Source organism: Bactrocera latifrons, unplaced genomic scaffold, assembly GCF_001853355.1.
Source record: "Bactrocera latifrons isolate USDA-ARS-PBARC rearing strain unplaced genomic scaffold, ASM185335v1 scaffold_89, whole genome shotgun sequence".
NCBI classification, from domain to species: domain Eukaryota; kingdom Metazoa; phylum Arthropoda; class Insecta; order Diptera; family Tephritidae; genus Bactrocera; species Bactrocera latifrons.
In genome coordinates, this window is record NW_017537589.1 from 526,056 (window position 1) to 552,457 (window position 26,402).

At 35.6% G+C, this 26,402-nt stretch overlaps 2 protein-coding genes across 2 annotated transcripts in view; both read right to left on the reverse strand.

The window, feature by feature from the left end:
- LOC108977419 (delta-sarcoglycan) overlaps positions 1-14,883 on the reverse strand; it is an 18,790-nt gene extending 3,907 nt beyond the window's left edge. The window contains exons 1-3 of the mRNA XM_018947096.1: positions 13,895-14,883; positions 13,478-13,598; positions 5,826-6,087 (exon numbers count right to left, since the gene is read on the reverse strand). Of these exons, the coding sequence (XP_018802641.1) occupies positions 5,826-6,087; positions 13,478-13,598; positions 13,895-14,170 (659 nt within the window). The 5' untranslated portion in view covers positions 14,171-14,883. The remainder of the gene's footprint in view (positions 1-5,825; positions 6,088-13,477; positions 13,599-13,894) is intronic.
- The window catches only part of LOC108977423, a 32,479-nt gene continuing 20,912 nt past the window's right edge, over positions 14,836-26,402 (reverse strand). Inside the window, exons 3-4 of the mRNA XM_018947102.1 lie at positions 17,694-17,824; positions 14,836-14,905 (exon numbers count right to left, since the gene is read on the reverse strand). Of these exons, the coding sequence (XP_018802647.1) occupies positions 14,890-14,905; positions 17,694-17,824 (147 nt within the window). The 3' untranslated portion in view covers positions 14,836-14,889. The remainder of the gene's footprint in view (positions 14,906-17,693; positions 17,825-26,402) is intronic.

The following is a 26,402-nucleotide window of genomic DNA, read 5'->3' on the forward strand; positions in this document are numbered from 1 at the left end:
GATATTGGTGTCAAATTGAAGATATTGAAGAGATGTTTTGGAAAATTGGTAAAAATGAAGAAAATAACGATTTTTTCGAAAATTCGGTAAACTTTAACCGATTTTAATGATTTTGGCCTCAAATTAAAGGGATTTGAAAGGAGTTTGGAAAATTGGTAAAAATGGAGAAAATTGCGATTTTTTTCGGAATTGCGGAAAATCTTAACCGATTTTGATTTTTTTGGTGCCAAATTAGAGTGATTTGAGTGGAGTTTAGGAAAATTTCTGGAAATTGAATAAGTTGAAAGTATGAAATAATAGAAATTTAAAAAGAACAAAGCTAGTAAAACTAAAATTGTATGCGAATACCAAAGATATAATTAAATAAAAGAAATGTTTGTATTTTTTTACTTTGAAACCCTTTATTTTTATATCAATTCCAATATTGTTTTTTACAAAAATAGATACATGATTTTTTAGATTATTTTGGTAATTTTACATTTTTGTGTAGTAAGCTAAACATGTGTGTGTGTGTGTGAAAGCAGAAAAAATTCGAAATCTATCCTGACACTCAGAACTGAATAGTATCGGTGTTTTCAATCTTTTTCATGAAATAACTGCCGCGTTTATTAACCGATCGGGGCCGTTGAGGTCGCAAATCAATGAGTTTCTGCAATTATTCGCAAATTTTCATCCTGAGAATCGTTAACGTTGTATTTTAGGCGTCAACATATGAATTGTATTGGAATTTATTTGTCAACTATGCAATGCTTGCTTTCGCCCACTCTCTTCTGTTGGCATTGGTTATGTGTAAGTGAAATTTTCTTACCTGAAGAAAAAATCGAAACTTACATATTTCTTACTATTCGATTTTGGGCGCATGGTACAAGCCCAAAGCGAATAGTATGGGTACTGATTATATTTTTCGTATATGGGCCACATTTGTGAACTGACCGATGCCGTTGGAGTCCCAACTGAAAGGGTAAGATTTTTTGTAAGAACTCACCAATGTCAGAACTTAAATCTTTAATCGTTTCCATTATAATTTAAAAATACATATATTAATTTCTAGCCTTCAAGATATGAATTACAGAAGGATTTAACGAAGCTATTCAGAATAAAGTCTGCTATTATATTTATCTTTGCTGTTGATTTTGGTGATGTTTCTGCAACTGAAATTTTCCCAAGTGAAGGCACAAATTTGAAATTACTAGAATAGTAGGCGTCCGATGGTTTTCTTCGAATGCACGGATCGTGATCATTGAGGTCTCTAATTGAAGATTGGCGATGAGTGCACTAATTTTGTTTTAGCGGATTTGGTGGGTTAGAAAGTTAAAATTTACACTCATCTCATATTGTATAGTAGGTCTAGAGATTTATTGCCGATGCTTTTTAGGAAAAATCTGCGTAGAATTCTGATGTTAATCCAGTCTATTGTAGAAAATGTACTATATGGCTAGTTAAATATAAAATTGATATTTGATATGTATTGTATATTTTGTATAACTCTCTTGGAGCTTGTTCGTTGCTGGTTTTGAACAAGTATATTATTTCCCGAACCTTTTCTTATCAATATAAAAATGAAGGTGCCGATTTCAGTTCTCTTGTTATATAAAATGTGATTTTTACTGAATGGGATCAATTTATTTCAAATAATTTGCAATATTTAAAGTAATGCCTTTGGCCAAATAATAGTTTGACATAAATAACAGCGAAGACACATATTGCACATATGCAGCTGTTGCATACCGGAACTCCCTAGGTATACGTCACAGCGAGCTATCTCATGCATGTGTCCACCTTTAAATCAATTCGACAAATTCGAGAAGCTCCATATAAAATGCCAGCGAGTCAATATTTTCCATCACAGCAATTTGCAGCTGACCATTGCAGGCCCAGCCATTTATTCTTCGCATTCATACGGTTGACAATTGCCTCGCTTAAGGCGAATACCCATGCACATGTGTGGTGTGTGTGTGTGTGTCGGGGGCTTCGTGGGGCGCAGATTGAGCCTATTTGTCTGTCGGCCCTTTAGTGTTTTCAACACTTCGCGCATTGACTTCGCTGGTATGTGCTCCTCGTGTGGCGTATGTTGCACATCATAATTCAAATCGAAATAAAATCGACTGGAGCAAAATGCTGCGGACTGAAAGTGTGCTAGTGATTCATATGCTTTCTGCCCAACTGATGCTTTCATTTCATTGCTTTGGCTATTCTTCACGTTGTCTGTTTTTCACTTTCTCCAATTTATAGGCATGAATCTACACTACTCTACAACTTAAGAGAGTTAAAACTCATTATAGAATATACATTCGGATGACATTATATAATATTGTGACATATTGTTATAAAGTAGAAAATATTTTTCTCTGAAAACAGTTCTTTCAAGTAGTATCAAATAGCAGAAAGTTGTATAGGGTCACTAAAGTTGATTGCATATTTTTTGTAGTTATATCAAATCCTTAAAAGAAAAATGTGTTTTTACAGAAATCGGTCAATTCGTTTGTGAGATATATGTGTTTAGAATAACTAGTATTAGAAGTCCAGTCCTGAAGCTTTTGAAAGGGGGAAAAAATAAGGAAATTCAAAGTAGGTTGAAACCCATTGAAAACGAAAAATAAAATAACAATAATTAAATGAAAAGTAATTTGCGTGCAATCTGAAGGCGGGAAAAGGTAGGTGAAGGGCGTGATTGAATTTTTAAGAACTAAGAACGGTTTATCTCGATATCCGGTAAAGCATAAACTCCCATAGAAAAGCTATATGGAAAAATTATAGGTAACAAAAGGACCTGCAAGCGAGCTTCGATCGACGCGCTGTAAGCGATGGACCAGTTCCCAGTTTGAAGAAGTAAAAAGCAGCAAAGCACTGATATTTTGTCACAAATAAATAAAATCAGTGCAAATTGGAAAAATTGGAACTGCCACTGCATCTTTCGTATCCACAAGTGACTTTCTCTTGTTTTTCTGTTTTCAAAACACAAACACACGTCTCTTGGAAAAATATACAACGACAAAGAAGATGAAAGGACTGAACCCTTTTTTGAAGCAAAACATATACAGACTACAAAAATGGTATGGTACATAAAATTTGGAAGATCGATATAATAGTTGGAGAACCCTCGATGAGAGTTATAATAAATAAGACAAAAAATATATACTTAAATCGAGTTTTATAAAAAACAAGCCAAATGCAAAAGAGCTGTTATCATACCGGAATATCACGAACTATAAATTATAGTGCATAGTGCCTTTAAGAAAACATGAAATGAGAGACTTGTAATGTTTTCCCTCACACTAATATGTCCATTCAATAGAAGGAATGGAATGATCAATTATAATATCTAAGTATTTGCAGAAGATATATATAACGGAAATTTCAGTAAGAACTCATACGTAAGGTTATTGTTGAATTGGGAAAAATGTTTGGACGCCGCGACTCCAATCTTTAAACGCGTTTTTCTCAGAATGGTGTTTTTCAAATTGGTTTCCACTCTTAAACTGAGAAGATCCCTTAATGTGGCTAATCATGGAAACGAGGTTTATGTATGTAAAGTATTATAATTTAAAAACCTTTCTAGCTCTGGCAGTTCACAGCAAGTTATTGCTGATAGCTTGTGAGAGAATTATTCAGACCGGAATGATAGTACTCGAGGTTGAAAGTGTTTATAGCGTCATATAAGAAGGAATACCGAATGTATGCTAGTTCCACTAATGCTTAGCAATATGCCACATGACGCAATATCAGGTTGTGCATGGCATCAATAGTTTCCGGCACTATAACTGATTAATTTTGGCGACCTCTACCAAATTCGCGACGGAGTGAGGTTTACGACCTCAGTTGAATTCACCTTATCATCGAGAAATACTGGTCATTGTTGGAGCTTCATCGTCAAAAATTGAACTGAGTTCATCTATGCACTGTTAGAATTAGTTCACGTCCAGAGTTGTAAAAAATAACCTCCCGAAAATGTAAGACACTAATAACTAAATTTTTTAGTCGAGAAGAATATTTTATGTTACTGTAAAAAACAAAAATAGTCCTCGCATGTCAAAATATTCTGTGTTGTTATACATACAAACTGTCAAACTTTACCATCGAAAAGATTGCAACACAAAGGTTGCCAAATCCCGAAATGCTCAGAGGATGTTATTATAAGATCTGTTTATAATACAGTAAACCTAAATTTTTTGCCCCTAACTTTACCTAAAGTAAAATAAAAGAGTTCAGGTTGAAATATTTTTAGATCAAATATAAAACTGAAAATCGTGTTTTTTCAAAACTGCTTTTTTCTACACGGCCAGAAAAATCGTAAAGAATTGACTACTTTCTGTTACTGATTGAGTTCAAATATAACCTTATTTTCCAAAACAGATAATTGGTATAGAATAATATGAAGCGATATTTGTATGTTGCATAATTAATTATTTTAGTGCAAATTTTGAACAGTTTTATGAAAAAAAAATTTTTTTTTGCTTGGAATTTTATTCTGCGTTAAAATTGGAGACCAGCAATCTCCTTTCCATCTGTAAAGCCACTATTTTGAAGTAAATTTCAGTAAAATAATTTCTCGAATATTTCATTGGCAACAAATACTTCTAGAAGTAATTTTAATTTTTTTAAATTATTTTCCCAAAAAATATTATGAGAATGGATGTCTTTTCTAATCCTTTTAGAGTATAACAGTCCCTTAATAGCTTTAGAATGGAGTAATCCTTTAAGCGCTTTTATTAGCTAATTACTAATTGGAGCCACTTTGACATTAAGGAGCACACCTAGTGTATAATTTTGAAAAAATTAAACATTTTGGATTTGCATTTAGCGATAGTTCACAGCATAGATACTGCTATTATGACCAACTAATAGTTAGACTTTCTTCACAATTTTAAAATTCTTAACTTATTTTTCAAATTTTCAGGTCGTAAGCATAAATCCAACGCTCATCGTCAGTAGTAATACCAATTCTCTAGCAACAATTCCTTTATCTTATTGACGTGTTGATCATCAGTTGATGTTGATGGCGTTCTGGACGTGGTTCGTTGTCAACGCTTTTTCGTCCAATTTGGAATAATTTGTACTACGCCACAAACAACTTTTTCCAACATTCTGAACGTCTTGGCACTGAAAATATGATTCCGCACACAAAATTTAATGAAACTTCTTTGTTGAGCTCATCGTAAGAATCGCCAAATGCACTTTATGTACTTCAGAAAGACAAGCGTATACCAAGCAATGTTACTGACAGTCATACCAGCCTTAAAAAAATTACAACGAATGGATTTTCGAGCGAAATTAAAAAGTCTTACTATTTTTTGCCCAAGCGAATAATTGACATATATTTCTAGTTACAGCCTTTAAAAGCGAAACCATCAGTTGTCAATAAATATATTTTTAAAGTGGATTTTTTCGGCAGCACACCGTAATCACTCAACCTTTTACTGAATGTTCTGTATATCTGATTAAAAGTCGAATTTTGCCGGTCCATAAATGACAAAAATTTAGGTTAAGATTAATTTTTTAAAGCACGTCATTTTGTTAATTTTTGATTTTTTGCGAAGGTAGGTCCTTGTGTCGACAAAATGTTCTGGTATCTTTTATGTTTCAGCCACCATGAAGATCGGAATGATTGCGGCAGTAAAAAACGTTTTTATATCGCCTTTAGAGATCACATGTAACTCAAAAACTGCTTAAATTCTTTCTTAAAAACATTTCATGTTATTATGCTGTGATACTAGGTGTACCCCTTAAGAGCAAAATGTTTAGTGTTTTTATAATAGAACTTTACACAAAAAATATATTTTTCTGCATTTGTCTTATGAATACTTTGTGTCGTGCAGAGTACTCACCTCAACTCCCGTCCGGGTTCGGCGCGTACATGCGGCGTTTGTATGGACTCCCGAAATATGGCGCCACCTTCGCCGTCAATTCGCAACGCGTGTGCACCGATTGTGACTTCATTTTGATTTACAGAAAATAAATTTCGTCCGTTGGTGTCATTGATGCGAATTTCCTTCGCCAAGCATTCGAGCTTATCGTGCCCAAGGAATAAATGATTCTCCAGCATGCCATTCGCGTCACGTGTATTGATTGAAAAATTACGTGATGATTCTGTTGATGATATTCGGTTGCCGCCGGCAGGTGAGTAGCGAGTATGTAGGTAATCATCGCAGCAGTGCGATGAAGTGTAGTTTGTTGAGGTGTCGGTATGGTGCCGATGTGGGGATGACCACAATTCCCATTTGGTTTATGGGGGGATATGAATGTGTGATGTTTGGCCGAGAGTGTTGGGCGGTTGTTGTTTGTTATGTGTTATTTGATCGGTTCAGTGTTTCATTTTGTTTATTCGTTTGGGTTTTTGTTTTTTGTTTTTTGTTTTTTTGTTTTCAGTTTCATGGTTTTTGTGGCAGTCAATGTGAATTACGGCGTTGATGATGACATCCATCCGGTCGTACCGAAAAAATTGCAAGGAAATATTACAACATAAATATGAGTGCGATTTGTGGGCGCAGATAGTGTAATCAAATATACCAAATGTCAACTATATAATATAAATAGCAATAAATAAGCGACGAGCATGTGCACGTGCACCGAAAACAAGCCGCATAACAAATGTGCCGTAATAAGGCACACCCGTCCGCAGCACCTAACCGAAGCCCACAACATACGCTGCCAGAAAAGTAAAGTCAAAAATGTGCGCATAGTGCGCACTCACATTTTTCTTCCTACAAATAAGCGTGCAAGCCGCAAGATTAGTGTGACATGATAGCGGAAACGGAAATAAAATTTGTGCCAGCACGATTCTGCAGCTCACGGCCAATGGACCAGCCAACCACTCAACCTTGGCGACGACACCAAAAAGTTAAAAGACACTCTGAGCACAGGAAATTTGTTTCATCTACTGTTATGGGTAGCCCCCTTCCCCCGCACACAACTATGTGTGTATTTCGAACGTGTAAGACGTTGAAGAAATTTAAAGATTGCATCCGGGTCACTGAGGTGGAATTGCCGCCATCACCAAACATATGTATGACACTTTCTTCAGCATCTTATCGCGGCTGTGGTCCACTCTCTGTGACTGTGTTTCTGCTCATACCTTAATGTTGTCATTAGGTGGAAATCTCATCTGTCTTTCTCTACTTTTATCTGTAATTGTGCAACGCCAGTCAACGCGCGCCGCACACCTAACTGCATACTCGCCAACACAGACAGACACGCATATTCAGTTGTAGTGAAATGTATTCGTGCGTGCCACACGTATTTTCAGCGCTCTCCACATTGTGTTGAGTGTGGCAAGATTTATTTGTTCTCGGTGAGTTTTAATTCTGAATTCTACCTTTATGTATTTCTCTAAGTTGCTAGTAATTTCTTAAGGTCGCTTATTTTTGTTCGCACGAAATATGCAGCACATACCAAGAGTTACATCTAAAAGTTAGTTGTATTCTAGGTTGTGATTTTTGAATTTTTATTTAATTTTTTTTCTAGTTGAGTAATAGTTTTACATTTGACAGCATTCGGTAGGTTGTAGAATAAGAATGAAGACGGTGTATTGAAAATGGTATCAGATTGTGTCGAAAAAATTTTAGAATTGTTAAAACTCCTACTATAAAGTTGTGGCTCAATCAAAGCTATGAAAAACTTTAGTTTTCTTAAAGACATGCTGAATGCACATGGGTCAGGTTACGGTTGGAAGGCTAAGTATCTTACTGAATCGCAATTTCCTCCCCTTGACCATGGTTGAAACATCACGGTAGCTACATTTTCAACGAAGCAGGAATTGGTATTAGCCACCCCAATAAATATGTGACAGGCTCAAACCGCCGATTTATGAGGGTCCTGGGAATCGAAAATGAGCACTTGTTGGCATTAAAATGAAATGGTATTATCAGCATGAGAATATGACTCTTGTCACACGGATTAGCCAGTTTACATAACCTAACCTTATCTATTGCAAAGACAAGGTTTGGAAAACTGTGCTTGGAATCCCCAATTGGCACCACATTTGGAAAAGGAGAAACGACTGGCGTGCTGTTGTTAACTCGGCTATAACCGCGTAAGCATTGTTTACGATGGTGAAAAAGAAGAAGAAAAAGATCTTTATCTATGAGGTTCTCTGAGTAGTGAGCTATGGAAGAAAACATCAAGAAAAAAGCTTTAAAGACATAAAAAATCTATTTATAAAGCACAAATAGGGGTTATTTTTAATATCACTAGCCCAGTTTTTGATTTATTGTTAAACGAGTTGTGAAAGCTTTAAAATTACTTCCATACCAGAAGGTATTACATTAAGAAGAGCCTTCTTTATATCTGATTTTCTAAAATTTAAAGTTAAATTAGTGTATTAATCATAAAAACTCAGCCAAAGTCCACACATATGCCTACAAGTATGTGCAGTTAAAAGAATTGAATTTCAAAATAATACGGAGTATTGAAAAACATTTGATCTCATCTTCTTAACTTAGTAAAGGCCAACAGACAAAATTACTCATATTTACAAAAGTTTGTTAGTCTGAATATCAACCTTACAGTAAAGGATCTTCCATTAACCATTACTGGTAAAATATGAATTGCACAGAAACAAATATTAATTGCCAGTAATAAACACAGAATGCAACTAATTTTCTAAGGTCATATTTAAAATTTCATTGAGCTACTCACTTCAAAGGCAAACAATTTTCGGTAGCATAATAAAATAAAAGGGAATAGGTGAGATTTGCAACTAAATATAACACATTTATATATATTTTGGCCAAACTCGTGGAAAATTAAAATGGTTCTAATGAAATTTAGATCTGTGATACTAGACAGTCTTCAAATTAAAATCAAAAAAGTTTGTAAAAATTCCAAGGCTTTTAAACCATGAAGAAACTTAGGCAAGTTTTAGTTTGCAAAAATGTCAATCAACTCATTAACAAATTCCATTATTGCCTTTAAAAAAAAAAAAAAAAAAAAAAAAAAAAAAAAAAAAAAAAAAAAAAAAAAAAAATTAAAAAAAAAAAAATAAAAATAAAAAGACTTGAAAAAATGTTGAGAAAAAAACACGCAACGATAGACCATGAGTTGAGCACAGAATACTGAACACACCATTTTTGTGAGAAAAGAAAACGCGATTACTTCGAAATTCATACACAAATGACATTCCTAAGGAAATAAAACGGTCATATTCAATCAATCAAAGTAACAAAAAAAAAAAATAATAATAATAATAATAATAATTACAGTGGAAAAGAATTTTGTAAATCTTAAATTAGGGCATATTTTGTAATTGAGTTGTTAGCCTTTGAAATTTGTAAAAATTTCTTATTCTATTGGAAAATGTGTGCAAATGCAAAGACTTCCAGTGAGTCTACGGGGAACGTATACATATGATGAGACTGTCATTTGAACATTTTGGCATCAAGTTGCCTCCTGACGAAGTATGTATAGTATATTAAAAAAAAATATAAAAAAAATTATATAAAATGTGAACCCGGTTGGCTCCAAATTAAAACATATTAAGAGTGTGAAACTCTAAACAATTAAAGGAAACATCGAAAAATTCGAATCGAGATTAAATCAACACAGGAGCATTCATAAAAATATTAAGGAATACGGATTTTGAAGTTAATAACATTTCTGATAGAGGGTTTTAGCAATAATCGAGATACGATCTATGACAGCTTAGTGATTGCTTGACTCGGTATTCAAGATTTTAATCACGCATCAAAAATTGGCCCTAGCGTAAAATGCAATACATTTTGCATGTTTTCTTTGATAAAGGAAATAACGAAAACCATGGGGTTCAGATCTTAATACTCTAATAACCAATTAAGTGCCTCTTAATTCTCAATTCGGTTCAGTACTTTCAACAATGGGACTTTCCGAAGGAAATCTTTCATCAAAACTTCGTAGTGACTTGCTACAAACTAGGGTAGCTGGGTTGGGAGTTCCTAATTGATAGCTATCTTTGCATGTCTTTGCTTGTGAAAATCGCTTGGCCCAGTTATGTATTAATGGGAATGCGGGTTTCTATAAGGGTGGCATTATGAAATAGCCTTTAAAATGAGAACAAGTTATGGAACTACCGTTTGGAGTAGTTACTATTTGACCGATATCGAAGCATTATATCATACATAATTTTGGCAAAACATTCTGAAATATATTCCAAGAGCTGGTATTTAAGCTATGTGGTAAGTATACGTAGAAAGTTTGTTCATTTGTGCTCCAAATGGATAAACCATAACGTTTTAAATCTTTGATTTAATTCTATATGTATGAGTATTTTATGTAAAAAGACTGTCTTGCTGGTTAGTTTATTATATTTTCACAGGAATTAATTTTTAAAGCAATTTTATCTTTATAAGATTGAGAAATTCTTAATGCTCAGCTCTGACCAAGTAAATATTATATTACGGGTGGGAGTGGCTATATGTATGTATAAAAACAACATAAGCCAACAAATAATAATGTATTAAAATAACATAAACGAAAGATGACAAGCAACTAATTTCGTAGAAGTGAATGCTTGATTTCTGCATCTGAGCTTGTGTAAGATGAAATTTGTTGTTGGCCATAGGCTTTTAAGCGCCACATAATCTCAGCATTTGTAAATTTATGCAAACTGAATATTAATAGGGACATCACCATAATAAATTACGTGCGTAAATATCTTATCGCGCCGTGACGTTATCAGACAAACATTATCCGACTAAATGTTTACGCATTTGTAGATTTATTCATACGCTTATTAATGCATATTCATATGACCAAATGTGCATAATTGTGTGTGTGTGTGTTGGTAGCGGTGTGTCATGCTGGCGGCGTACAAATTGCCGCAAATCGCAGACAAACAAATTTGCATATCATTGGCAGCACACAAACACACATACACCATATATACTTGTGGGTAACTTATAGATATATATATACAGTGTTGGAAAAATAATAGAAACCACATCTACTCCTATAGTTGAAACCAAATTCTTACTTATGTGTAAAAATAGGTCGCGGAATGCACTGCGGAACATAATATTATAAAAAATTAAATTAAAAACGAAAGCAAAAAGAAGAAAAATTGCAGAATTATTGCACAAAAAGCATTTCGCTCAAAAACACATTACCAGCATCAGTTTTTAGCCGGACAATAGGAAATAGAGCAATTGAAAAAACAAAACACACTCAGCTATTAAAGATCCACTTATAAACAAAAAAAGCATCTCGTAAAAGTACAGTCTTTTGCAAAAGGAATTTTTTCGAAACTGTTGAAAAATCTTGAATAAAAGAAAAAATGTGTGTTCCAAACTGCGTTAATATACTGATGAAGGTAATGCTACCATATCCGGATGATGAAATTATCTTAAAAGGTGAATTCATGCTGAAAAATGATCCCAAGTATGCCCTGCAACTGGTTAAGTAATTGTTTCTGGATCAACATTGCTAATATGTTACTTCATGTCAATCGAATAATAGATGTTAAGGTTATAGCCATTTCAATAAAAGAGAAAGTGTAGTTGTTCATTCTTATAAATGACTTGATAAAAGCGTATGGTGATGACTCTGGTTATGAGTCGAACTCAAGTTCATGTGTGGTTTATACGATTTTGTTTGTGTTTGTAAGCATTTCACTCAGAAGTTAGTAAAAAAGCTAAAATGATGAAATGATTGCTATCGATGCCAATTTTTCTACTAAGATTTTGGCTGAGAGAGTACGAGAAGGAGAAGTTAGAGAATTTTATTTGGTGTCTCGGGTGGTTTGTTCCAGATGATAACGCAGTCAGTGGCATGAATAAATTGTGAAGCGGCTATTAAAGTAATAATTTCATATCGCACTGAGTAGAAATGGGCAGGCATTGGATACTCGGGTAGTGATTGTCAAAGAAAGGCTTCAAATATGTATACTGGGTTCTAGGTCAACAGCCATTTTTGGAAACGAAATAACCGATGAGATTACCAAAAGTAAAAAGTGCTATCCGCCTGTCTACGAGATCAGTTCAGTAATCACGCAAGTTACTAAAAATGATACATAATGAAATTTTCGAAAGGGCTGACAGACGAATGAGTAACAGATGATATATGCAGAGGTCAAGAAGAATCGCTAAGGTTATTTGCAAGAAAACGGATTAAAACACGCATTTGTTCACACAGTCTCGAAAAGTGTGCAAAACGATTGTTGGTCTAGCTACAGGTCACAACTTACTGGCATTATATGCGAGTCGATGGCCATTATTAACGAAAAAACGTGTAGAAAGTACTGTGAAGTAGTAGATATGAGAGAGACGTTCGTCATACTCTGCTTCTGTTCGGCCTTATTATACTTAGAACTAGGCTTATATATAACAGTTCCGCAGTTCAAGGGGTTGGAGCAGTACCAGAATTAGATATCTAGCCTATATTACACTATGCAGCAACTTTAAACTCCTCCATGACGTAAGCTTCATCTCGTATTAAACTAAAGCTCCATTAGCATCACAAAGGACCTTTAGATCTTAGTGTGGCATGGACAGCCAGCCATAACCTAACCTAACCAATGTTTCACATGAATGAAATGATTGGTATTCATTGGATTGGAGATAACGAATTTTTGATGAAACAACGAATTTCTTCCACCAACTATCTTCTGTGTTCCCATGATCTATAACTATGTTACCATTTTCTATTTCCAAAACTGAGAACATGAAAGGAACATGTCAAGATAATATTTCAGGCACTCATGCAGACTTAACCGAGATCCTTCCCAGATGCAAAACATTTATTACAAGAACTTCTATTGTTCAGTCCTCTATATGGTATAAAGACTTGATTAGAAATATTTCTTCAGAGATTGTACCATTGCCTCCGACAATAACCCATGCCAAATTTGGAGAAAAAATCTCTTCAAATGAAAAAAGTTTTCCATACAAGCACATGATGCTGATTGTTCAGTGTGTATGATAGCTATGCATATGCTATAGTGGTCCGATTTCGGAGGTTCCAACAAATGAGTGGCTTCTGGCCAGATATCCCAAAAACTCAGGAACTAGTTCGAGTATACACAGACAAGCCGACATGGCAAAATCCACTGAGTTTTTATGCTGATAATTTTTATATACATATTTTATAGGTTCCTTCTGAGTGTTTAAAATTCGTGGCAAACTACGAACACCTATTTTGAACAAATACTTAACAATTTAAAAGGATAATATTTTGTGCATGTAGATTCTATATTCAAAAAGATCAGTATTTTGAGAAGACACTTTGCACATATGTATGTTGAAAAACCAAATTTGAATAAATATTACTTCAGGTGTTAGAAATATGGGAAGGCAACAGATGCAACCAGCTGGATTCCATTATTTTGCCCAACACTGTATATATATACAGATATTAAATCTGATATAAGTATGCATACGTGCAATCCATCGTACGTTTATGCGTTTATGCCAACATTTATCACCCTCCAGCGAGTTGCACGTCTTTGCCGCACACACACGCACACTCAGAAGAATATATTTTTGTATATACTATATATGAGGAACACACTTACCTATCGCTATCGGCTGGCCATGCCTGGAGCGTATTGTCGATGCACGCAGCATATCCATTATGAGCGCCTGACCGGTGAGCTGTATGCCGCCTGGCACTATCTTCAGCTGGCCCATGCCATCCTGCAATGATGATAAGACAGAAACCATTGAAGGTCAATTAACAACAATTGTGCCGATTAATGAGGCAAATATGCAAAGTGATTTATGCGCACACAGACATACACACACATACCGCATGCCTGATGTCAACTGGTCGATTCAATCCGAATGGAATGGAATTCAACCGAACCGGTGTGTGTCACAACAATCACCTTTGTGCCGAGGCATGTGGCATGAGTACATAAGCATAATTTGTTGCCAGCAACATTAGAGCGCATGTGTGTATGTGTGGTGTTGCGTATGTTTGGTTTACTCACCGTCGTGAATTCCATCACTTTCAGTATCCACAATGTCAACACCAGATTTGTGATGATGAGCAGCATTAGCAGCACCAACAGGCCGTAGAGGCATTTCTTACGCCAACCCACCAACTCCAAATGTGCACCCAAACTGTCCATGAAAGCGCTGTTTTCTTTGTGTAGTGTATTGCTGCGGTTGTTGTTGTTGTTGTTACTGTTGCTGTTGCTGCTGTGATTGCTGCTATTGCCACTGCCACTCGCACTGCTACTGCCGCCAGCAGTGCCTGCGGTCATTCTCTTTGGCAGTGCGTGTTGTTGCAGTGCTRGCTGCCGTTGCTGCTGCTGCTGTTGTTGTTGTTGCTGTTGCTGCGGCGGCTGTTTCACCTTGGCTGTGGCACGTTGCCGCCTGTTGTGACCGTTGAGCGGCGCTTTGCCTGTGTGGCTGCCCACTAGATCGAGATTGTCAGCTGCATATGCAGCCCGCGGTGTTGTTGTGGTTGTTGCGATGCGTGGCAAGGTGCGATTGCGCGGTGTACGTATGCTTGTTGTTGGCCTTGTTGTCGTTATTGTATTGTTGTGCGCACCAACACCTCCGCCGCCGCCGCCGCCAATTGCTAAAATATCGTCAACCGTTATTGCTTTTGTCGCTTTTGTTGCTTTTGCTGTTGCTGCCACATCTATACCATTCAATATAATCGAAGTGTCGACTGTTGCTGCATGTTGCACATTGCCACTCTCCGCACTGTTGCGATTAGGTGATTTTGATTTCGGCTGCTTCGACGCTTCGGTTGCCAGTGAATTATTAATTACCGTTGCTGCCACTGTTTGATTGCCACCACAGTTATTGTTATTGTTGTGGAATTGCTGTTCGAATTGTTGTTTTTGTTGTTGTTGCTTCTGTGTTTGCTGTTGCTTTTTGCGCTTAAATGTTGTAGTCGGCGATGTGAATTGAAAAGTTGCCGCGCTTTCTAATTGCAATTCGGTTGCAGCTGCGTCGCTTTGTTGCTTTTGTATTAAATCTGTCGATTGCTGTGAATGAATAGGATCGCACACTTTAGCACAATGGTTGGCTGTTGGTATTGTTGTTGTGCTTAGTGGCACAAAGCCATTTTGTTTGCTGCGTTTTTGGTTTGGTTAGTAGATGGGAAATCATGAGTCAAAGTGTTGGTGTTATGAGTGGCAGGTGGATGTTGCATGCCCGGGTTAAAAGTGATGTGGAATGCGTTGAAATTATTTTACATGATGTTAGGGTCATTATGACAATGTTGCGGTATTTAGTAGACAGAGAGCATCGGTGAGTTGATTGAAAGTGATTTTATGGCGCCAATCAAATGGAAAATATCAGTAATGATATTGATATTGTTTTAGATATGTAATGAATATAGGATAATGAAAAATTATATATAACAATAAAGGTTGTTGGATCATGTTATGATAGATTATTAAGAAATTATGCCTAATATAACTAAGTATTACTACTAAGTCTACTGATATGTTGTTGCCTCTTAACTTGCTTTGGATACTTTAGCAGGATTTTGCTTTGAGGGAAAGGGGGTTTCAGTTTCCTGATTTTGACAACAGTAAAATCTACTGTAATAAGGGTTGCTATGCTATCATACATCGATAAGTAGACAATTTTCTAAAGATTAAAGAAAGGCAAGCGAAAATAGACGTTTTTTTAAGAAATTTATATTTTATATTCTATATAAACACTTTAACAGAAGACGGCTAAAGTTGTCACATGATTATTTCATCGGGTATTGAGAGTTATAAATCAGAGGCCGACCAAATTTTCCAAATAGAAATGTATTCGGGAATTCGGCGACGGTTAATAAATTTCCTACTTTTCATCAGTCATCCATCGGTATCCACCGTTTTGGGAAAACTTTACTCAGTACTGTCAATTATGCTTCACGGATGGACACTAGCAAAAAGATAATTTTTTATTATGCGATGACTAAAAAATATCAACAGTGCTTATGATTCTGATCCGAACATTTGAGCTAACCCAAAAGACTCAGTGGCTGAATTCCCTATGCAAAACACTTCTGAATGACAATTAAAACGATCCATTTCTGAAGTGCGAAAGTTGCTTCTCTAAGGTCGAACTGCAGTAATGAGGGAAGCAATCGCCCAGAAGCGTTCTACTTTGACATTTAATAAAAAAATAAAACACTTTCTTTTACTAGACCTTATACAAGCCCAATAATTAACACAAGCTGAGAGAAATACAGCCCAAATTAATTCGTTTAATATCAAACCGTGTGAGAATGACTTCTAAAATTTTTTTCCGAGTTTATTTCTGATTTCCTACTTATACAAACATGCATCAATTTTAAATGGTCACAATAAGCTCGCCATATCGGAGAACTTGTTATTTTAAGCTATTATGAAATTTTTATTTCTAAGTTTCAAAAGTAGTGGCTACCTTCACTAATAGAGACATCGTCTACAAATAATTACAACTACTCGTGAATTTAAAATAGTTTTATTTTTTATTTATTACCTAGACTAATGTGGTGGAAGCACTTAAAAACTTTTAGTACATTTGTAATTGGGAAAAATGTAGCCAGAATGTGGCATTTTTACGACGCTTTTATATGTTTTGGCAATTCAGGTTGACGCTTAATTTGCCAGACAAAATATTAGGTTGTAAAATGCTTTCGTTGACTTATGAAATTACAAGTTGACAGATTACAAACAAGAGTAAAAATTGCGAATTTGTTTCGGAAGATTGCCTACTTGTGTCTTTATTAATTTTGTCATTGTTTGTAAAATACAGGGGGCCTCTATAATTTATATTAGAATCTTAAAAGTACTTGTAGCAATTTTATAGCTTTAAATATTATTTGGTATTCGTTTGAGCCTAGACAAGGTACTAAGATTTAAAGCAATGTATATTAATATTTAGTAAAATAAAGTATCTGAAGATTTTCTGGCAGTGCTAAGAGAAGACAATTGCTTAAAGCATATTGATTTAAGTGTTTCGAGGAAACATTTACGGTTCACAGGTTAAATTTTTAAAGCGAATCGGCAAATGGCCAACCAACAATCATAGGGAGTAAAGTCAGACAGCTGTCCGAAAATCCTAATATTAGTTATATGGGGGGTTACGTGAAGTTTTAGCACACCAGCCCGCAATGTCTACGAGTGTTATTTGTAATATGGCCTTAAGTGCTATTGCCGGTGTACCCCCAGTGCATCGCAGATGCCGATGAGAGTCGCATTTTGGACATATTCAAACATTATATCGAGTGTAGCCTTTTCGAGCGCCATCTATTAGACTAATACAACATCGTTGTCTTGACGACGGTAGCTTATAGATAACACACACCACTTTTGGTCAAAGTCCTCACCTTTTTCCCAGTAGCTCTCCTAAAGCAATATAAGGAAACCGATGACTTCTTTACTCTCTCTTGAAAATTTGGCCGTCACGAAAGTTTTCTATAATGGATAAGCACTAGGTATATCAGCATAAAGGGTGGTTAAAAAATCGAAATTAATTCAAAGAACAAACTTCTTTATACGTTCATATCTCTGAAAGTATTTGTCAAATCATTTTTTTTTTTTTTTTTTTTTTTTTTTTTTTTTTTTTTTTTTTTTTTTTAGTGATCTTAAGGAGTTTTGTTTGTTCTTAACGTGTGTTGCCCGAACGTTATAACTACACCATAGCTTTGGCTACGAAATTGCATTAGAAATCACTAAATACAATATTAAATGGTAAGCAAATACTGAATGGATAGATAAATCGTTAAGCGATGGCAATCTATGGATGGATTATATGAATTAGACACTGTATGTATTTGTCACTACTCACCGTGAGATTGTCTCTTGTGTTGGTTCCGGATGGCTTATCAACAGTCTCGCGTCAACATCTTCGTGTATTTCATATGTTTGCGTGGGTGAGGTAGACATTAAGTGGCAACCATTTGTGGTTGTTGAGCTCAGCTGTAATGAAACAAATAAAAATAAATCAATCAACATTGCACAGATTTAGAAAAATGTATAAAAATTCTAAAAAAACAAAAAAAAAAAAGTGTTGGATAAATATTGCGTTATAAGGTGATGTGGATAGTATTTATATATGTTGCAGCAGATAAAAAAATTTAGTACGATATTTTATATTTTTAGTACATTTTATGTTTATTTTTATTACTATTCTACACTTTGTATTTTATCATTTAAAAATGAAATTGAAATTACTTGCGAACATAGCAAAGAGCAATTATTTTCCTTCCAATTCCTTTCATTTTAAATATTAGAACAGTTGAATTTAAAAAACTTAAAAAATAATATATTTTTAAATGAAACGCATGCCATCAATCAAATAAATAAAAAACTTAATTGGCTTTTTACCATAATCTATTAACTATTTATATTATTACAGAGTAAATAAGCATTGTGATATCAATGGATATTGATGAAAATTAACTTTCGACCGCAAGATTTTTTATTTTTTCATTCACTCTCCACAAATCAACTACATATGTGTGTCTGTGTTCACTCATTAGCTTTGTAAAGAAACGATATGCAGATACCACTATTTTTTGGCCCAGAATTAGCGCATTTACGGTGAAAGCGTGTAATTGTGCTGCAATTCGCAAGCAAAAGCTTTTCAAAAAAATACTGAATTGAACAAATTTTAATTGAATGTAAATAGAATGGATATGTATAAACATATACACACCTACGGTGGCATTTATTGACTATGAATTGGAAAAATATAAGTCCGTTTATATTTGGGCGCGTCACAGGAAATATACCCTATGGATAAGTGGAGATGCAAGCTCCCGAAGTGAACTGGAATACATAGGCTGACACATTGATGGCACTACTAGAATTAAGTTCTTATGAATTTTAGTCAGCTCTAACCTTTAGAAGATACGCGCATCCATTTGACGGCAGACGAAGTATTAGTTTATGAGTTTCATTACTGAACATATTTTGAGGGAAGCAACTCGTGTAAGTTTAAACAAATGGAAAGGAAAAAAAAACAAAAAAAAAAATCTATTATGCACATAGCACCCGTCGTAATAGAAGAAATGTTATTTGTAGACCCAGAGAAGCCGGTTATCTAAATGAACTTGTGTCTGAGCACATTGGAATTATCAGTTTGAATTCATATTGGACTTTCGGATCCCAAAGTCACCGAATCAAGCGCTGTCGATATTTTCTTGGCTATTATAATTGGAAGGAAGCTGTGAGGAAGAAAAAGCTGCTAAAGACAGAAGCCGACGGGAGAGATGCAGTGAGTTTTTTTGCGGAAGGGTGAAGGCTTGTTGGAATGTGTTTCAAGTTGCATAATCCTTGAAGCGTTTTTAAAGCCTAGGTTGCAATGGGTTACTTATGGTTAAGACTAGTTCGCGTATCAGGCTATAGTATTGCTGGAGACTCTAAAGCTGATAAGAGAGGCCCATCTTATCAACACTCTTGTTGGGATGAAAGTGGGTCGGAGTTCCTCTGTCTCTTTGGGGTTATTATTAGATAAATCGAACTTGTGGGAACTTGATGAGCGCTGGCGCAGTACGGTACGGTGAGCGCTGGTAAAAAAAAAATTCAAAAGTCGCATTTCACCGGCAACAAGGTTAAGTTTTTCTTAATAGTAGAGTTTTAGCTCTTCATTGAAGCTGCTTGTTTGAATACTATGTTGATAAAACTAAACACTTTTTTCTGCTAGATGAAACCTAGAGCATCTTGGATCTCACATCATTATACATCCAGTTTAGTTGGAGTTTTCTTTCTGCCTTCAAAAAGAACTGCTCATAATCAGCCCGAGCGAAATCCACTCTTGAGATCAGTTGTATAACCTAGCCTAACTTGCTTTGGCATTGTTGTTGTGTAAAGGCTATCAGTTACCACTATAATCGTGTTCACGTAACAGGAATGTACTTGATGCTTGAGTCATGTCTTATATTTCCATAAAAATACTTGAACGCTACATTTCTAGACTGTCAAATTCTGCAGAAAAAGAAATCAATATTAAGAAGTTGGAGTATCTACATATTTTTGGTTTTTGGTGTGTACTTCAACTTTCAAACACAGTAGGACTTTTCGCTATTTCGCAAAAAAACAAAAAAAACTTTGTCTTTGACTGTAGACTTTCGAATCAGCCGGTTTTTCTTTTAAATTCCAAAAACTAAAGTTGCTGTATATGAACACAGCACTACACAATAAACAGAAATCACTAATAGCTCGAAATGTAACAGAAACGAGACAGTTTGGACCTAGTGCATTTACTTCCGGGTTATCTATACAAACAAGCATTTCAGTATTTAAACAGTTATTGCAGAAGCGCGAAAACATTATTATAAATAAATAAACACGGCATGCAACAGCTTGTAGCAATGGAAAATGAAATAAAATGCGCTGCTGCATTTTTGGCATATTTCCTTTTAAATTTTTTCGTCAGCAACATAGTTCAGCGTTTTCAAATACATACATACATACATATAGTATGCATATGATGTTGCAAGTAGTTTTTCCAACTTACATATTTATGTGTTTTTCCCTTAACTACATACGCATATACATACAAGCCGTGTTTTCAGGTGTTTAATTGAATTTGGTGTTGCAAGTTCAGAAAAATTTCGCGTTCGCTTTATTACACACCTGCCAGCTATTTGCGTTGCAAGTGTGAACTTTCTAGTTTTTTATGCAAATTGACAGCGCGTGTGCGCGTGTGGCATGTCAATGGCATGCATTTAATTGTAGTAATATATGCCAAATATGTGTATATACATATATGGACATATTAATATACAGTAACACTGTTGCATGTAGCCAGTGGCATGCAACACCTCAACATGTTAGCCAAGCAAATGTATGCAACGCTCCACAGCGACGTGGAGCCTTCACCAGCATCATATGGCACACACACACATACACTGAACTTGCATGCACTTACGTGGATTATTCCACGTCAAAAGTGCCAGCCACTGAGTGGGCGTGTCGACATTCACACTCAATTACAGCAAACAAGACGAAAAAGTTAAAAGCGAAGCAGGCGGAAATTTTTTCTGTTGAAATTTTGCATGTGTTCAGACTGTGTTCAGACATGGAAACTTTTTTAAAAATTGTATTTTCCAATTTCATACCTTGAACAGAGTGTATGAAGTTTGCCAAAAAGTTTATAACACTCATTAGTAATCACTGTGGACCCCATAAAGTGGATAAATGATCAGCTTGGCAAGCTGAGCCGATTTAGACATGGGCGCCTGTCTGTACGCCAACTAGTCCCTCAACTTTCGATATCGATCTGAAATTTTACACACGTTCTTTTCTCTTAAAGAAACTGCTAATTAGTTCGGATCGCCGATATCGGACCACCATAATATATACATATTATGTTAGTTACCATATAAACCGTCCGATCAATATAAAATCCTGGTATTAAGAGGTTTTTTAGTTGAATAAATATCTTCATAACTTTGGCATGGATTATTTTCTAGAACAATGATAGAATCTCCAAATATATTGGTTAAGATCGGACCCTTATAGTATATAGATTATATAGATGTCATACAAACTGACTGATCAAAAAGTCCTTGTATGGAAAACTTTTTTATTTGACGAAATATCTTTGAGAAATTTGAGACAGATTAGGGTCCAAAATAACGGCATAATATCCAAACATATTATTAAGATCAGATATAGCTGTCGGACAAGCTGTCCGATCAAAATAAAATCCATTTATAGGAACCTTTTTATATGACAAAATATCTATAAAATTTTAAATAGATTATTGCAGGTGAGTTTTAATGCGTAACAAAATTGTGCTACAATGACATAAAGTTTCTCTGTCTGAACGCGGTCTTTTGCATATTTCCACTATATGAAAATATAGTATGCTTGACAGCGATCTGTCGGTTTGTACATATGCTATGTGTTTGATTCGTCGGCGACGTAGTATGTGCGCTTTGAGAGGAAAATTAAAAATATATATCGCATATATGAATTGTTACATATTTTTGTGCCTAATTTGAGTGAACACAGCCGCCGAAAAGGCAATTCGAAATATAAAACATCCGAAACAAAAGCAAATTATATCGAACAAAAAATTAATGATAACAACGTGGCGCAACAGAAAGTGTTAAAATGTTCTAAAAATAGCGAATTATGTAAAATATTTATACAATGATGATATAACAACAAAAAACTTGGCTAGTTTCGGCAAAGTGTGTTTATGAATAAGTAATGTACGTTAGCCGAGAGCCTCAACTGTCTCTTCCTCTTTGTATGCTCTATATTATCGCGATTGTTTTGGTATTTGTGGTGTTTTTGCTTTTTATTACTTTGTTGTTGTTTATTGTTATTATTTGGAAGCTTTTGTATATTTTTCTTTTAATGTTATGACTAATAATGTGGCATGTGGTTAGGTGTGCTAATACATTGCATATTAGATAAGATTATTTGAAAAAACATTTTTATTACAAATAGGAAAATGGTGTTTATGGGTTTATAAATAGAATATTAAGATAGATTTTGAAAATTTTGAAATTATAGTCGGGGAATTTCGTCGCTTGAAGGTAACACTTACGCAATTTTAGACTGAAATCGCTTGTAACTAAAATATTTAAAAATTTTACTGTGTATTATAAAAGTATGTATAAATATGTCCTTTGGTTCTAGGTTAAAACAATTGGGAGAGTAGTGTTTCTTAATTCTCAAAATCATCTATTTTTAACTTATCGCACTAGGTGTGACCTTATATATGGCGTTCTCCTGTTTCTTGTGCCACGATTATAAGTGATTGACTTTTTTTAACCGAAGCACGTATAATTTTCCCTGCTTGTTATGCCTTCAAATGAAATTTTTACGAAGGCAAAAGTTCTGCAGAATATTGAACATTTTCAACCATGTTCGGGCCTCGCTATTTTGTCCTGGTTTGCAAAACGCGATGATTGTCAGTCGAGTCAAATAACAAAGCACGTCTAGTGTTAATTATAGTAGTAATTATGTAGAGTCCAAAATTCAATGGGGAGGATGGAGTCATGTGTTCACGCAAGTGAGAAAAGTTCTGTGATCGCCTTTCCCTTGGGAGTGGCCAGAAACGATTCTTTTACATATAACTCAAGCAGCTCACGACTTCCGGTCTTTGACCAAGTATCCTCTGAGTAGCCTAAGAACATCCGTTTGAAGGCGAGCTAAAGTGAGAAGGCGAAACATTCCGTGCATAGGGTTGTGCGCTGGGTTTGGGACCCGCCACGTAAAAAAAACGCTCCCAATGAAAAAGCAACAACAACCTTGGATGAGAGACCCCACTTTTGATGACGACCATGGGAAACGAAATAAGGACTACGAATTGAGGGCATGCCCCTGGAATGTCCGGTCCCTTAATTGGGAAGGTGCCGCTGCCCAGCTGGTTGATGTCCTCGTAAAAATAAAGGCTGACATCACCGCCGTCCAAGAAATACGATGGACGGGACAAGGACAGAGACGAGTAGGTCCTTGTGGCATTTACTACAGTGGCCATATAAAGGAGCGCAAGTTTGGTGTGGGATTCGTGGTGGGAGAGAGAATGAACGTCTAGCCACAAGCCACATCAAAGCGAGGTTCTTCAACATATCCACGGAAGAGAAGGACGATGTGACCAAAAATGCCTTTTAAGAGTGCTTGAAATGCACTTATGAGAGCTGCACCCGCCACGATGTCAAAATCGTGCTTGGCGACATTTGACGCCAGGGTGGGCAAAGAAGGTATCGAAATCACCAACCAGATCGATCATGTTGTGATAGACGGAAGACACGTCTAAAGTGTTTTAGATGTGCGTACGCTCCGAGGTCCTAACATCGACTCCGACCACTATCTTGTTGCAGCCAAGATTCGCACCCGCCTCTGTGCAGCAAAAAACGCACGCCGTCAAACTCAAGGAAGGTTCGACGTCGAGAAGCAATCACAACAGACAGCCGAACGTTTGTCCACTCGGTTTGCATTGCTGCTCTCTGAGAGCACTCGTCAACAAGTTGGTATAAGAGAACTGTGGGACGGCATTTCAAACTACTTACGTACAGATGCAACCGAAACCATTGGTTTTCGGAAAGTGCAAAAGAACAGCTGGTACGACGAGGAGTGCCGTGAGAGAACACAGGCTGCCTACCTCGCAACGTTACGATCGAGCACAAAATTCAATGGATTGATTATCCATATTGGAACATTGATTTTCATTTGAAAGGCGAACATTTTTTAAATAATAGTAGCAATGCCGAACTGAAACAAGAAAGACGTTCCAGCGTTACTCCCATGGCTACTTCCCTGCACTTTCTGCATGCCTTATGCCCACTCCGCTTGCATCTGATGCCTTTAGATTGTGACCTGTGACTAGACGAACAACGGTCTTGTAATCTTTTCGATACAGTATTTTTTCTGCCACCTTGTACATGATTTTAACGATTCTGCATATCTTTAAGGCAAGTGCTAAAAATAGAAAACTTTTTCATCTGACGAGATATACACGAGTTACTATCTAAAGCAACGGTGTAATTGTTCAGGTCGAATCACTAACGCTTTGGACAGCAACTCCTGTGGAAGCACGACGAGGAAGAAAGAGTGAAAAAGCTAGCGAATACTTTATATGATTGTAGACAGATCCGGCTACAGGAGAATTTACATATGCATATAACCTTCGGACATAGCTCGGTGGGTAATGGTGGTTTGGCAAACATCGACTATATTACCCCAATTTTCAACTGAAAAAGAAGATTCAAAGTAAACATAGAATGTCTAAAGTAAGGCACCAGGGAAGACTACGTTGTAAGCATCTGGGGTTACCACAATATGAAACACTGGAGGAGTAGGTTGAAATACGCGTCAAGCACAGGCATCCTAAAGGATCACTACTCCTCATGGGCCTAGTAATTGAACTCTATCTGGTATCGCAAAAGATAAAAGCTTGTCTATACGTGGCACATTGTCCTACCGGATTAATCTAACATAGCTGGCGTACAAACTGTCCTATACAAACCAAGTTCTTGTAAGGAAATCTTTGCAATTATGAAGATTATCAAAGTTACAACCGAATTTAGCGTTCTTTCTTGATTTTTTTTTTAGTATAAGTACATGTATGTTTCCTTGTAAAAATATGGAGGTTTTTTGTTATGTTAAAATGTTGCAATGACAAACACTGATAGCTTAGAGTATGTAAGCTTCTTAAACTGGCTAAAAAAAAAACCAAAAATTGAAATTATTTGCCAATTCTTCGGTGAAAACTCATAACTTTTGAAGATAACAGAAACTGATCAACGAATATAATATCTATGTAACTCGATTTGTGAGTTTGCTGGAAAGTAATCTTTAATTTGCTACAAACTGGTTGAAACCCATATAAGCCATAAAAAATATATTCCCTCATCAAATATTTGATAAACGCATGCAGCATACACTTACACATTTGAAAATCAGTTGGAATTTTTGCATTTTTATCGCATGTCAATCGCATGCCACTTTATCTGCCGCTGGTTTGCCTTTATTTGTTATCTGGTCAATATAATGCTCGCATGCTAGAGCACTGACATATATTCATACATACATACATATATGCATGAGCGAACACTTTTTCAGCATTCATTCAGTGCCAGACGCCGTTATGTTTGTTGTAACACTAACAACAAGCTGTCTAAAATAATGGTTCTTGCCTCTGCCTCATACACGCTTCCCATCAATTGCATTTTTTAACGTTTTTTTTTCTCAATTTTATTTTTTTCATTTTTAGCTTAAGTAATGATCTTGTTCTCATAGCATATTGTTTGCCTTCCAATTTTCAGCTTTTGACCGTTCACTTGTCTGTGTAAATGACCACAAAATGACAAAAAAAAAATAATCATTATTATTTCGTTCATTTATTGCCACTGCATGTCTGTGCATTTAGAAACATTTTGCTTCTTTATTCGAAATAAAACTAATATATGAATAATCAGTATTCATTAGTCGTTTCGAATGTATAGGAAAATCAGGGTACTCAGAAAAAATTCCAAAAAGATTTAGTATTATATAGATATTCTAGTAGCTGCAAGTCCTACTATAATAATTGAGAGAGTAGCGATTTCCAAGTGTTTTGAAGCGACTAAGGCGTATTATCCACGTCTGCCTTTAAAGAAATCAAGAAATCGATATTTATCTCCATATTCTACTACAACTTGAAGATTATTTTGGAAGTAGTTTTGGAGATATGAGCGCATTTGTAAGAGTTTTTTAACTAGAATAATCGGAGTAATCTTTTGACGCATTTTTATCGAAACACTGCTTTCAGAGGAAAATTCACCGAAATAGCTAAACCGATTAACTTAAAATTTACACAACGACCTACATAGATACATTAATCAGGTAATCGTCGAAGGAATAATACCTTATACTTAATATAGATTTTTATGCAACTCTGAATTTTAGGCAGAAATATCTTCTACCGCCAGATACCTTTTTTGAAGGTCCTCCCGGTAATTGGCTATGGCATCAAGAGAATTCACATTTTTAAAGATAAACCCGTATGTTAAAGAAAATAAAATTCTGTAAATGTGCAGTTTTCAAAACCAAA